The sequence below is a fragment of the Oncorhynchus masou genome, chromosome 32, assembly GCF_036934945.1.
Source record: "Oncorhynchus masou masou isolate Uvic2021 chromosome 32, UVic_Omas_1.1, whole genome shotgun sequence".
Classification (NCBI taxonomy): Eukaryota; Metazoa; Chordata; class Actinopteri; order Salmoniformes; family Salmonidae; genus Oncorhynchus; species Oncorhynchus masou.
In genome coordinates this window covers 44,915,666-44,930,555 of record NC_088243.1, presented here as the reverse complement: position 1 = coordinate 44,930,555, position 14,890 = coordinate 44,915,666, and the positions used below count along the sequence as shown (strand labels likewise).

At 41.3% G+C, this 14,890-nt stretch overlaps 1 protein-coding gene across 2 annotated transcripts; it reads right to left on the bottom strand.

Annotated features, from left to right (window-relative positions):
- Positions 1-2,537: 2,537 nt before the first annotated feature.
- On the bottom strand, positions 2,538-10,833 carry LOC135526123 (protein odd-skipped-related 1-like). 2 transcript variants are annotated; one of them, XM_064954239.1, is made up of 4 exons: positions 10,588-10,833; positions 10,250-10,345; positions 4,232-4,970; positions 2,538-3,418 (listed from the first exon to the last, which is right to left on the bottom strand). In XM_064954239.1, the coding sequence occupies exons 3-4, from the start codon at positions 4,930-4,932 to the stop codon at positions 3,286-3,288; spliced, it is 834 nt and encodes a 277-aa protein (XP_064810311.1). In that variant the 5' UTR covers positions 4,933-4,970; positions 10,250-10,345; positions 10,588-10,833; the 3' UTR covers positions 2,538-3,285. The 2 variants fall into 2 exon arrangements, with proteins under 2 accessions (XP_064810311.1, XP_064810310.1); XM_064954238.1 differs by lacking the exon at positions 10,250-10,345.
- Between the last annotated feature and the right edge of the window lie 4,057 nt (positions 10,834-14,890).

The window sequence follows — 14,890 nt, the reverse complement described above, 5'->3', positions numbered from 1 at the left end:
TTCGTTGCTCCAGAGCCTTTCCGTTCACCTTCCCACTCCTGGGCCAGACTACACTCAATCATATGACCCACTGAAGAGATGAGTCTTCATTAAAGACTTAAAGGTTAATCCATTTTATAATAATGCTTTAACATAAGTATTTTACGCGTGTGTTGGACGTAACATGAAGCTTTTATAATGCTCTGTCCCTTGACATCATGTTTATGTATGAGTCAGTGACTCATTTATGGATGTTTTATTATAAGTGCTATAAATATGTTCACCCGTAGCTTGTTCTTAGTGGCTGTCTGGTTGATGGTATTAGGTTATAAATGGGGTCAGTTTAGTATTTACATTTTCAAACTTCATAATGGCTTAGGTTTGGATTGGAATATGATAAGCTGATCCAAGACCTGTGCTTAGATCATTGTTTTCCCTAATCAGTACAATTGGACCTAGCACCAAGTGGTTCTTGAATAACTCCAACACGTAGATTGAGAAGGTTCACTGCAGGCACGTTCCAAACAGTCCCAGTTTGTTGATCATGTGATAACAATGTGGATGGTCAGTCGGGGCCAAATGGCACCCTATTTCCTATGGGCCCTTGTCAAAAGTAGTGCACTAAATATGGAAAAGGGTGCCATTTGGGAAACAGGGTCAGAAAAAAAACTGCTGCAGGTTAGTAACTCAAATGAAACATCAGTGTAGTAAAGGGCTCCAAGGAGACGTTGAGCAAAGTAAGAAAGGTCAGCACGAATCTGCGTGAGATACGCTTTTGCTTCATATAACCAAGAGGTACTACCATAACGTACTGTAGGCTTCTCTGGATTATACGAGCTGGGGTTTAATTATCTTATTTCAGAAACAGGGGCAATTTAGGTATGCTTTGCAGTGCAATCGGATCTGATTTCATATTCCACCAGACCATACAGCTTTCATAGGTTACACAGTCTCTAAATATTATTATTATTCATATTTTATTTACCCCTTTTTCGTGGTATCCAATTGGTAGTTACAGTCTTGTCCCATCGCTGGAACTCCCGTACGGACTTAGGAGAGACGAAGGTCGAGAGCCGTGCGTTCCCCCGAAACACAACCCAGCTAAGCCTCACTGCTTCTTGACACAATGCCCTCTTAACCCAGAGGCCAGCTGCACCAATGTGTCAGGGCAAACACCGTACACCTGGCGACCGTGTCAGCGTGCATTGCGCCCGCCCACCACATGAGTCGCTAGTGCGCAATGGGACAAGAACATCCCTGCCGGCCAAACCCTCCCCTAACAGACGACGCTGGGCCAATTCTGCGCCGCCCCATGGGTCTCTCGGTTCGGGCCGGCCGCAACATTATTTTACTTATTTAACTAGGCAAATCAGCTAAGAACAATTTCTTATTTTCAATGACAGCCTACCCCAGCCAAACGCTCCCCTTACCCCAGCCAAACCCTCCCCTAACCCGGGCGACGCTGGGCCAATTATACACCGCCCTATTGGACTCCTGATCACAGCCGGTTGTGATACAGCCATGGACCGAACCAGGGTCTGTACTGACGCCTCTAGCACTGAGATATAGTAACTCAGACTGCTGCACCACTCGGGAGCCCCTTACACCTATACATGCCTTTCAACTTACAAAAATGCTTAGCCGTCTAACAAAATATATGAAAACTGTTTCAGATGACACATTTGTTCTGCAGAAACAGTTATGATAGGTTACAGGTTGTCTTTCTCCTCTAACATTGATGGTCCTGTTTTGAAATGATCTGACAACATTCTTTTTAAAACTATACCAAGATACTCATTTGATACTGTCCGAATGTTTCTTAAAAGGTTCCATTACATTTGGGGGATCGTTTGTTATTGACTGGGGTGTGGTATCATATGGTCATTGGGTGTCATGCATTTGATCTCTACAATGGGGAGAATTTGGAAGAATAAGATGACCTATTGAGGTGTCATTAGTATCATGTGACCAATCTCTTAACGTCGTTCATTATGACTTTCACATGCATAGTGTGAAGTGACAACTTGCGAGAGCTTCAAAAGGGTAGAGAGTGACAGGGTGCAAGGTATTGACTAATGTTTGTACCTGTCCTTTCATGTTCACAATATACATGTCTGATGATCCTGTTAACACCTAATGTTGACAGTGAGGTTAGCTACCTGCCACCAAAATCACGTTGCCAAGTGTTAAACCAACTCCTAAAATGTTGCGATTCAGATTAGGACCACTGCTACACCTCACAACACACACGCACACTCACACAGATACATTATGTAATCAATCTATAGTAGGTTCAAGGTACTTGCTGAAAATATCTCTATACTCTATGTAATGTGCCTATTAGTTGTTTCAATTCAAGGGAATCTACTTCAGAAACAAGGAAATCCAAATTAAATGAATGTGTCAACTACAGGAAATTAGTAAACAAAACATGTTTGCAACTGATTTCCATTGAAATACCTCAAAAGATGTTATGGAAATTAAGAGGGCAAAGTAGTTGATAGTATTTCTCTCACAACAAACCAGAATCAATTATACAATATTTATTTTGTTTAGAAAATGACTATTTATTAAAAAAAATAAGTTTAAGGAATCCAGTGATATATGTAAATAATCAATAATCAGGTTAAAGTGCAAAAATACAATTATACAAAAAGATATCTGTACAAAAATAACATTGGAATGTGAGCTTTGAAAGAGGAATAAGGCAGATATGCTGACATGGCTTTAACCAAATGAGCAAATTTTAAAAAGACTGCGTTAGACACGTAATGTCCCTTAAACAATGTGGGGATCAAAAGTGAGAGTCTCTCGGAATGTCTGAGAGGTCAAGTTTGTCAGAAGGATCTGGATCACATTCCATACATCCATGATGTATGATCCATTCGCCCCACTGGGTTTCATCATGCCCAACCAATACACAGGCTCTTAAGTCCTTTAGCCCAATTATCTCTTAACTAAACGTGGAAAAACAACTTAGTTTATAGTCCAAGGTGCTCCTGGAAATTGTCTGGATACATCATAGAGATCCAGGATTTTCAAATATCTGTGAAGAATCGTTCCCCACGATGAGCTCAAGATGTTGGTGAACATTTCACTTTTTCAGTCAGAACACTTCAGTTCAAGTTCAGAGGTTTTCTATGTTAAAGATCTGTTGATGTGCCCTTGAGCAAGGCACTTAAACCTAATTGCTCCTGTAAATCACTCTGCATATGAGCGTCTGCTAAATGCCTAAATTTGCTTTAAAAAATGTATTTGCTTTTATTCTTTCCAGTGTCCCCTATTCCTCTTTTTTAGTTATTGATATCACTTCATCTTGGATGGCTTTAGTTCCTTGACCTGCATGTGCAACGTTTTATGGACGGCTAGAGTTCTGGACTGACAAAATCCCTTTCCACACTCCTGGCACTTGAAAGGTTTCTCCTTGGAATGGATGTACCTGCAGGCCAGAACAGAACAAAAAGAATGTCAGGTCTGAGTAACAAAACATAACACACAAAGACAACTATCAATCTAAAGCCACAAATTAATAAGAGACAGCATAGAAATAAGAAAGAGAAAAAGGAGGTGAACGTTATGGTGATATATTGTTCTAAAAGGTATGAATTAGAACATATGACTCTCATACTCAACACGTATGCAAAATGTTGATGTTGTTTATATCACTTACAGCTATAATTCAAATCAATATCAACAGTGCCAATGTCAATTCAAAGGCATTCCGATGTATTAGCTTTAGATTGCCCCCGCTAAACTCTTTAATATGCACATGATATCGCTTCATGCCTTTGTTGCAGCTTTTCACACTACTTAACCAGATTTTTACCCGATTTAATTCACATAGTGGATTGTTACTGGATTTTCTTCACATACTGATCATGTTAGCGGCCTATCGCTCTAAATGGATTAACAGTCCAATGCATGATATGGTTGGGGCAAATTCCATTCAGGGCTATTCCATGTCTTGAATTAGAATGAATTCAAATGGAATTGGACTCAACCCTGATGCATTACGCTGTCAGAGACTCAACATGATTAATCAGTAGTGTATACGACAATTTAGGAAGCAATTACTCATATTTTGTATTAATATCCTATGCTGTTCTTATGTAGAAGTTTCTGTGGTCAATTTATAAAGTTTCCAATAAAATATTATTTTATAAAATAAAATAAACATTTTCGCAGCCATCTATCTCCATACACATTGTTCATTAAATTGAGCTTCCTTGTAATAGAAAAGTGCAGGTCTCACCTATGGTCTCGGAGGTGGTCCTGCCTCCGGAAGGCCTTGTGGCAGATGTCGCAGGTGTATGGCCTCTCGTCCGTGTGCGTCCGCTCGTGGATAAGCAGGTTGTAGGACTTGGTGAAGTGGCGGCCGCAGAACTTGCACACAAACTCCTTCTTGGTCTTGGAGGGCAGGCGGCCGCGGCTGGGCTTGCGCTCGGGCGATGACAGCTTGGCTATGTCCATGAGACAGCCTAGCCCACCATGGCGAGGGGAAGTGGTGGCGACTGCCCCCATTATGCTCAAGTCCTCTGCCTTCAGTGGGTCTTCCTGGGTGGCTGCAGCAGCCAAGTTGGCGAAGTCAAAGCGTGGCTGAGGCTTGTTCTTGGAGCCCTGGAAGAGACCCATGGCGGTAGCTGCGGCATCGACCGCAGCGGCCTGGTCCTTGGACTGGACCAGGTGGGGAAAGATGGGGATGGAAGGTATGCCTGGGAAGCGGCCGTCCATCAGGGCTGGGAGCTTGGAGAAAGTGCAGCGGGGAAGAGCGAAGGGAGGGTAGCCCAGGGTCCACTGATGGAGGTGGACGGCATGCAGGGCGCTGAAGCTATAGATGCCAGGAACCTGGTCCGTGGGTAGCTGGAAGCCATTGGAGGTCTGGAGAAAGGAGTAGTTGGCGAGCTGCAGGGAGGGGTGGAGGGGAACCGGGGCTGGAAGAGTCTTGCTGCCCATGGTTGGTGTCGCTACTGATCACCAGATCACGGGATTCTCTGGAAAAGCAACACCATAAAAAAGTCAGGTCATATTGACAACACAACAGAAATGTACACATACAGTATAACTCATCATGTGTTATTGTTTTACAAACCAATGATACATTGTTAACACCAGTATCTTCTACTATATTAAAAATACAAATAAGGACAATAATGATCATACTTTTTCATCACGAACCAGGAAGCATAATTGTGATATTTAATGAGGATCAAATAACATTTCTAACTAAGTATTTCCTGCTACCCCCTCTTTTTGAGTCATCCTGGCGTATTTCCCCCACAACCTAGCACAACCACAATGCCAAGCCAATACACAAGCGGCCCGGCTTGATTATCTAGTTGCTTTTCAAGAGGCCTCATATCAGTGGATTAAGGTGATGCATGTGAATGTATACCGCTGAGACAAAGGGGAAGACAGTGATAAGAGCTGTCTGAACCAGACCTCCGTGTAACAGGAGCTACCAGCTCAACACATGGTCCGATACACACACACACACTATGAATCATGTATTGTCCTCAAGGCACACGATGAGTGAGGACAGCCTGCATGTGTGGGTTTGTGTGTGTACACTCATGCGCGTGTGTGGCACATGTGTACAGGTCAGAGAAGAGAAGGTGTGCATTGCACTCCCAGTGCTGACACACAGACACTGGTGTGCGTTTGGTGTGGGTGTTTCCCATTCCCAGAAAACATGCCGGGGGCTGCTAAGACAGGGTAAATAGAATGACACCATTCACTGAGGTGAAATGCCTCCGTGAGCAGGGCTCTAAAGTGTGACCATATGCTCCTAAATATTTTGCACCAGTGCGACTAGATTATAATTGTCGTAAAATGGGGCTTAGCTGTACCGCTGTTTCAGAGTGCCCTGGATAAATAAAAGTGAGCATGGATGTTGCACCATTACTACAGATAAAACCGCTTGTCCCGAGCCCAAACCATTGAAAAGTTGTGACTACAGTATACTACCAGCACTACGTTTTTTTCCAGCTGCAGCTGGATGCATCTCCATTGGCAGGCCATATTTTACATTAATAAATCATGTCGCGGGCCGTTAACACCTTGCTTACTAACATTGCCTTATTAGCTAGCTAGCTAACAACCTGGTAACTTTACCAGTGTATCCAAACATTTGGGGGTACAGAAACAATGGTAAAGGGACAGCTTCTTCAGGAGATCAATGCATCGTCTCACGTCAGATGGCGTCATTCTTACACGACACGCAGTTGCCAGGCGCCATTTGTCTAACCAAACATGGAACTAAATCAGGATTTAGATCATCCGCCAAACAGTAGGTATGACGCACTGGCTACTACGGCAAACCATGCTTGACCAGCTGAGCAAATTTGCTCCAGCTAGCAGCCTAGTGATATCATGTTTTGAATGGCCAATACGGTAGCTAGTTTGCCAGCTTGTTGATGAAGTTGTACGGCACCAAAGTTATGGGACTGTTCTCAGAAATCAACAGGTATTTGACTCTTGACAGCTGGCACTGTGCCTACTTTGTAACTGTTTGCAAAACATGATAACGTCACAGCTAAAGCAGTCAGCTGTGCAGCAAACAATTGGTGAATTAATCTCGGCAGAACAGAAACAGTCTTATCATGAAAAACTCACGTGTGCTGTTATTAGCTATAATTTCACTAACTAGCTACAGGGAGCATTGAGTGTGTGAACTGACGTTGTTAGCACAGCTTTAATTTCATATGGATTAATTTGAGGCTGGTTCAGCCAGCAAGCAGACACATGCTAGTTAATTTTCGTGCACATTTCGTTTTTCAAAAATACTGATTCGACAACCACAAAACACCTTAGCTACATGTAGAATTATGTGGTGAAGACTTGCTCATGAAAAAAAATAGCTTTTAAAATTAACAAACGTCTTTACAGGGTTATATATTAGTTTCTAGTGGACGCCATGTACTTCAAAAGTACCTCAAATTCATATAGGCCCAATAAAGGCTGTAAAAATGTTAGTTTCTGGTGCTCCTACATTTTATGTGGTGCTCTTAAGTGTTTTAAATTGGGAGCACCAGTGCCACCGATTCATGTTTTGAATGTATAGCCCTGTCTGTGAATCTGTATAAACAGGTTTTGGTAAGAGGAAATAACAAAGCACAATAATGCCTCTGTTTCTGTGCCTATTTGATGGTCAGGATATGACACAGTTATCCAGTGTCTTTTCTGTCTTAGTCTAAACAGAGCTGGCATGCCGCACCATTGTGATATGATTTAGCTTTCCACCAAAAAAGCATTTACCCCTAAGTCATGCCATTTGCTTTGTTTGATTTTGTTAGTCATATGGATTTGTATGTAATCCCCCCCCCCCCCCTCCCCTCCCCTCCCTCCTTTTTTTTACTGCTCTGCAAATATGACTTCGTCATAATTCTACTACTGGTTGATATTAATATTATTGCTGAAAGTAGTCATGGGTTATCTGCTTTAGTCATACATACTGTGTCATAATAACATAAGGAAACCACAAGATATGGCCTAATCAAGATATAGATAATAATAGTCTCCATGGATATAGACCCCTTGATCATATTGGTGAATATAGGCCTAAAATGTTGATAAATAAAAGTGGGGAGTGAGTGAGAGCCATGGTTGCGCTGCAGTAAATAAGAGTGAAATAGTCTTAATTAGAATTACCGAAGTTCAAACGTCCCCCGGGGATTTCTCCTTTCTGATCATGACGCAGAAGTAATTGACTTTTACATAGAGGTCATTAGGGGAGATCAGCGGTTGCTCCCGAGCCGTCTCGTATCCTTAATAACCCTTTGATGTCTGCATACCATCTCAACGACTCAACAATCAAGCTGAACACTGCTACGTCCCATTCCCCGTTGGTCGTGACTGGCCAACTGTTAAATCCCGCGCCTCGGCCGAAAGCGGACGTGTTGTGAGATTTGAACATACAAGATAACGCAAAGCATGATCGAATTGTCCCACACACATATCACGCAGGTATATTATTGTTAGTATGTTTCAGACATGTGCTCTCTACTCTAATTCTAAATATATAGAGGTTAGACTACTAGGACAGCTCAAAACAAGATCCCACATCCTATGGATTAAAGGTGACCCGAGTTAGACCTAAATTACATATTGCCAAGACGTTGTTGGCTAATTAGGAGAATTTTGCATTGGTGTTGACAAGAAAAATCAAATCAGCATTCCCATTTCGGTCCCCACACGCCAAAATGGATGAAAATCATCGCAGCTTTTCCTTGCCACAAGTGTATCTAAGCTGAGGTGATGAAATAGTTAATGGATTCACTTTATGTTGTATCCATATATGCGCGCTCTTGTAGCCGACAGACATGGGCCTTACCTATAACATTAGGCCTACATGTAATTTCAGGATTTAGAGGGAGCTTGCATATTTCAGGTTGTACATAAACAAAGAGACGAATATAGGCTACAGTAAGCATTATATTGTAATGCACAAGTTTAGGATTAAAGAATGTGGGAATATTTTTTGTTATTCATTATTATATATTTTTATTTAACCTTTATTTAACTAGGCAAGTCAGTAAAGAACAAATTCTTATTTACAATTATGGCCTATCCCAGCCAAACCCCAACGACGCTGGGCCAATTGTGCCTATGGGACTCCCAATCACGGACGGATGTGATGCTGCCAGGATCGAACCAGGGTCTGTAGTTACGCCTCTAGCACTAAGATGCAGTGCCTCAGACTGCTGCGCCACTCGGGAGCAAATACACTCGGGAAACTACAGGCTACGACTCAGTCAAACTAAATCCATATTGTCAATTTGCCTTATTGCCCTAACCTCACTACTGTGGCTAAAATAGGCTTTCTGTCATATGCCTCCATATCTTTTGGTAAACCAAACTGCATGCAAACTTGGATGATTTAATTTTATTAGCTCTCCTGTTTAAAAGTGGATTAAAGTAGACAACAACGTATATTTCTTAGAAACAAATAGTGTTCAATTCTTATAGATGGAATGGTGACCGTGTGTGTACTCGCTGGGCACACACCGGTTGAATCAACGTTGTTTCCACGTAATTTCAATGAAATTACGTTCAACCACGGGGAATAGATGTTGAATTGACGTCTGTGCCCAATGGGTTTTGGAGAGCAACTTCAGAGTTCTTATGTTAATGCAGATCCGTTGGTTAATTGTGCAGCAATTACCGCGAATGCGCATGTTTTTAGCCAGTGTGTTGATGCAGAACATGAGAGGATATGGGCACTTGAGCGCAATAAAATAAAATAAAACAACTGATGTGTGCACCTAAGCAACGTGGGAAAAAGCTCTCTGAAAATAACAATTAAAAAATGAATAGGCCTAAGAATGATCCCAATTTAAGACAATTGTTCCAAATCATATTTCATACCATAAACCCGTGAATTTGTTCATAGCAATTAGCACAAACATGTGGTCACTGTTTTAATTCAGATGATTGTAATTCCAGACAAAATACCGTGTTTTAATATGAGATGTATAGATTCCTACAGCAGAAAACACTGATAGATCGTGTGTTCAAGTAAAAAACTATAACGCGTATCCATGTAAAGTAGCCTACAATAAAATGACGACTTTCGTTATATTCCATCACAGTGGTTTAACTCTAAATATGTGTTTATTAATAGCATGAAATTCCCCATACAACTAAGACAGCTTAAAGTTGATAGATATCAAAATAAATTATGAAATGTACGCCGACACTAGCTTTTGTTTTTTGATGGCCTATTGAAATTCGTTGAAGTATGTACTATAAGAGACTGCTAAAACAAATAACAACGATAGCCTTATGGTCATAATCATCCTAACCATTCCAGCTATATTTCAGTAATCAATATATTACTAATATTTGGAAGTTGGCTTACCTTATGCCACAAATTAATGGAAAAAATATTATACATTATAGACAACAGAAACATGCATTCACTACGACTTTCATACTGGTTTGGATCAATTAAATTGGGGAAAACCCTCAAAATCAATGGCCATCCTCGTCGTCAAACACAGGAATCTTTCTTATGTTGACTCAGACCATGTAATGTATAATGCAATTCAACGAAATGTATGTTTTGCATGGAATTATTTCTTTATTTTCACATGGATCCTTGTTGATTTTACTCCATCAACTTCACATCATGCTGGAATGCGTTTACTTCTGAAAGATCGGTCAGTGCTATCCAGAGTGCTTGGGACGTTCATACCCTAACCTTAACCCCTGCCCTTATCCTTAACCATAACCCCTTACCTAAGGATCCCGTATAAGACGTGAAATATCCCACCTGTTTCACACTCGCCTGGCGCATCTAACTCAGAAGGCACCCAGAACTGACTCCATGCAAGCTCGAGACACTGTCGACGATGTTTACTTCTATTTCCTGCGTTAAAACATGCCAAAAGTCAAAAACGGAATATTAGCGGATATTGTAATAACACCTATATTTACTTTTAATGGAACAGTTATGTTACTAGAACTCGACTCAGACCAGTTGCGCTAAAGTTGAGAGCTTTGTTCATTCCCCCCGAAGAAGCCTGAACATAAACAACTTTTAATCGTCATATTCTGACAGATGGCTCATAGAAAAATTACAGACAAAATGTAATACAAGGAAATAGTTACCAGCTCAGATTGGTCGGTCCTTGGATCCGGAGGGGTCCTGGAGTTAAAAACTTGGGGAAGGTCCGATGCAAAACGCCTTGGAAAAAAGTTTCAAGTAGTTCAGAGAAAGTTTTTGACTTCGCAAGACAACTTGCCCCGCATGTTCACACCGAGCTCAGAATGTAAGCGCGTGTAGTTCACAGCTGTCCCAAATAGTTGTGTGCAGGACTTCTATAGTGACTCTGGGGAAGACGCCTTCTGTTACTGCCCTGCGGTCTGCACTCAAACCGCCTCTTTATTGCAACCAAACCCTTTACTCGCACATGCGCGTCATTTAGTCAGCCCCCATTCGAATTTGAGATAGCTCTTTACTGTAAACTCAATTCCCCCTTTTTTTGGAAGTAGGCTTACTTTATGCCACAAAGTGGTGGGGGGGCGAACATAGTTGTACGGGCGAACATAGCTGCAGCACAGTGTCAAACGTGATCTCTTTTTCATTAAGAACTAAAACAAAACGTTGGTGTATGGCCTTAATGAGCTTAATGCATAAGGCATTTTCCTATTTACAAACGAATCAAAGTATCAATTTGCCATTTTGTGTAGCCCATAACTGAAAATTGTTTATTTTTAACCAGTGTCTAGGCCTATAGACTTTATAAACAGGCATGTCATTAATATAATTATTAAGATATTATCCACATTATATTAATATTATTGTTATTATCAGCATCATCCTAGTTTTAGTAACAATGCTTGTACTTATTTCCATAGGGTTGGTATTATTAGTGGATGCAACAACATGTGGATTTAACCTCATAAAGCATACGATCTGTAATCTGAAGGGCAAAAATCGCCAAAACAAATCATTTCGATTATTATATTCATTGGAATAAAAGCAAATTGCTCTTTTAAAAATAATTCCATTAGGCCTCCGGGCCTTCCTGTTTAAAATAAGCTTCTGTACAAGGTGGAAGGGACTAACAAATCAACTCCCTCTTTCTCCTAATTAAAGTAAATATGCAACTGTCACTTTAACTTGAGATCGGGAGGGAAATAAAGAGCATTAGTGTATTTACCCCCCCCCCCCACACACCATTATTCAATTAAGACGGATCTCAACCTCTGTTCAATTTCAAATGCAGGATAAAATATCTTCTTTATAGGGAAGAAAGAGCAGTTGAGATGAGGTATTTCTAGGCTGTTTATGTAATAAAGTAAATATCTGAAGTTAAACTCAAATTAAGCAAGGCAGGGAAGGAGAATTTACGAAACTGGAAACATTAGGCCCGCTGAGATGTATGACTTTGTCGAATAATCACTAAGTGAGCTATTTAAAAATTTGAATGAAGTAACGATGAAGACCTACAGTGAGCTGCATTTGTGCTGTAACTTGGACAAAGAGTGTTTTATATTTATCAAATGTATTAGGTAAATGTATACCTAATACATTTGATTAATATAAAACACTCTTTGTCCAAGTTACAGCACAAATGTAGCTCACTGTAGGTCTTCACCGTTATCGTTGTTATATTGACAAGGTGTTCGTGCTCCTGTGGTCAAGCTGTTTTTTCTTGCATTTGGAAGGCATTTGATCCCACTTAAATGTGTGGATAAGCAACACCTTGCGGTGGTGCTATAGTGTACAAAACCCGCCACCTGCTGGACATAACATTATCGTCTCCTGCATCGTCCTGTGTTCCTCCTTCACAAACAAATGAGGGGTAAGGCCAGAGCCCTAACCCCATGCCATGCATTGTCTAATATCGACCCAAATAACTTACCTTTGTTGTTGGTATTATTATCAGATTTCAGTAATATTGTTACAGAAAAGTAGCCTACTGTGAACTAAAATGCTTGGAAATACACTACATGGACAACAGTAGGTGAATACCTGCTCGTCGAACATCTCATGCTAAAATCACGGGCATTGATATGGAGTTGGTAACCCCTTTACTGCTATAACAGCCTCCACACTTCTGGGAAGGCTTTCCACTAGCAGCATTAGTGAGGTCGGGCACTGATGTTGGGCAATTAGGCCCGACTTCGCAGTCGCCATTCCAATTCCTCCCAAAGGTGTTCAATGGAGTTAAGATCTCTGTGCAGGCCAGTCAAGTTATTCCACATCGGTCTCGACAAACCATTTCTGTATGGATCTCTCTTTGTGCACGGTGGCATTGTCATGCGGAAACAGAAGAGGGCCTTCCCCAAACTGTTGCCGCAAAGTTGAAAGCACAGAATCATCTACAATGTCATTGTATACTCTGGCGTTAAGATTTCCCTTCACTGGAACTAAGGGGCCATGCCCAAACCATGAAAAACAGCCCTCGACCGTTATTCCTCCTCCACCAATCTTGACAGTTGGCACTATGCATTGGGGCAGGTAGCGTTCTCCTGGCATCCACCAAAAACCCAGATGGGGAAGCGTGATTCATCACTCCAAAGAACACGTTTCCCCTGCTCCAGAGTCCAATGGCTGCGAGCTCTACACCACTCGAGCCAACGCATGGCATTGTGCATGGTGATCTTAGGTTTGTGTGCGGATGCTTGGTCATGGAAACCCATTTCATGAAGCTACCGACGAACAGTTCTTCTGCTGACATTGTTTGGAACTCATAGTGAGTGTCACATTCGAAGACAGACGATTTTTACGAGCTTCAGCACTCAGTGATCGTGGATCTGTGAGCTTGTGTGGCCTAACCTCTTCATGGCTGAGCCATTGTTGCGCCTAGACGTTTCTACTTCACAATAGCAGCACTTACTAATGTCCAGGGCAGCTCTAGCAGGGCATACATTTGATTAACTGACTTGTTGGAAAGTTGGTGCCATGTTGAAAGTCACTGAGCCCTACAGTACGGGCCATTCTACTGCCAATGTTTGTCTATGGCGATTGCACGGCTGTGTGCTCGATTTTATACACCGGTCAGCAATGGGTGTGGCTGAAATAGCTCAATCCGCTAATTTGAAGGGGTGCCCACATACTTTTAGTTTATATACAGTGCCTTCAGAAAATATTCATACCCTTTGACTTATTCCACATTTTGTTGTGTTACAAGCTGTATACAAAATATAGTTTTTCTCCCTCATTTACATACAATAATCCAATCGATGAAGTGAAAACGTTTTTAGAAATGTTTGCACATTTATTGAAAATTAAATACATAAATATTTAATTTACATAAGTATTCACACCCCTGAGTCAATACTTTGTAAAAGCGACTTTTGGCAGCCATTACAGCAGTCTTACTGGGTAAGTCTCTAAGGTTGTGTCTACACTTGTCACTTACATGCGGTTATTGTGCTGCTGAAAGGTGAATTCATCTCCTAGTTTCTGGTGGAAAGCAGACTGAACCAGGTTTTCCTCTAGGATTTTGCCCGTGGTTAGCTCCATTCTTATTTTTTTTTTATCCTGAAAAACTCCCCAGTTGTTAACAATTACAAGCATACCCGTAACCCATAACATGATGCAGCCACAACCATGCTTAAAAATATGGAGAGTGATACTCACTAATGTGTTGTATTGGATTTGCCCAAAACATAACCCTTTGTATTCAGGACCAAAAATGAGTTGCTTTGCCACATTTTATACAGTATTACTTTAGTGTCTTATTGCAAACTGACTGCATGTTTTGGAATATAATATATATTTTTTCACTCTGTCAAATAGGTTAGTATTGCATTGTTGTTTATCCATACTCAAGTTTTCTCCTATCACAGGCATTACACTCTAACTGTTTTAAAGTCACCATTGGCCTCATTGTAAAATCCCTGAGCAGTTTTCTTCCTCTCCGGCAACTGAGTTAGGAAAGACACCTGTATCTTTGCAGTGACTGGCTGAATTGATACACCAGTGGTTTCCAACCAGGTACTAGGAGCCCTGATGATACTTGGCCTATCCATGTTAAACAGTATTATTGCATATAGAGTCCATGCAACTTATTATGTGACTTGTTAAGCACATTTTTATTGCTGACCTTATTTAGGCTTGCCATAACAAAGGGGTTGAATACTTATTGACTCAAGACATATCAGCTTTCCATATTTTTTGTTGTTGTTGTACTTTTTATCCCTTTTTTGTGATAGGACTCAGGAGAGGCGAAGGTCGAGCACCATGCGTCCTCCAAAACTTGACCCCGCCAAGCTGTACTGCTTCTTGACACACTGCTCTCTTAACCCAGAAGCCAGCTACACCAATGTGTCGGAGAAAACACCATACAGCTGGTGACTGAAGTCAGCGTCCATGCACCCACCACAAGGAGTCACTGGAGCACGATAGGACAAGGACATCCTGGCCGGCCAAACCCTCCCCTAACCCGGACGATACTTG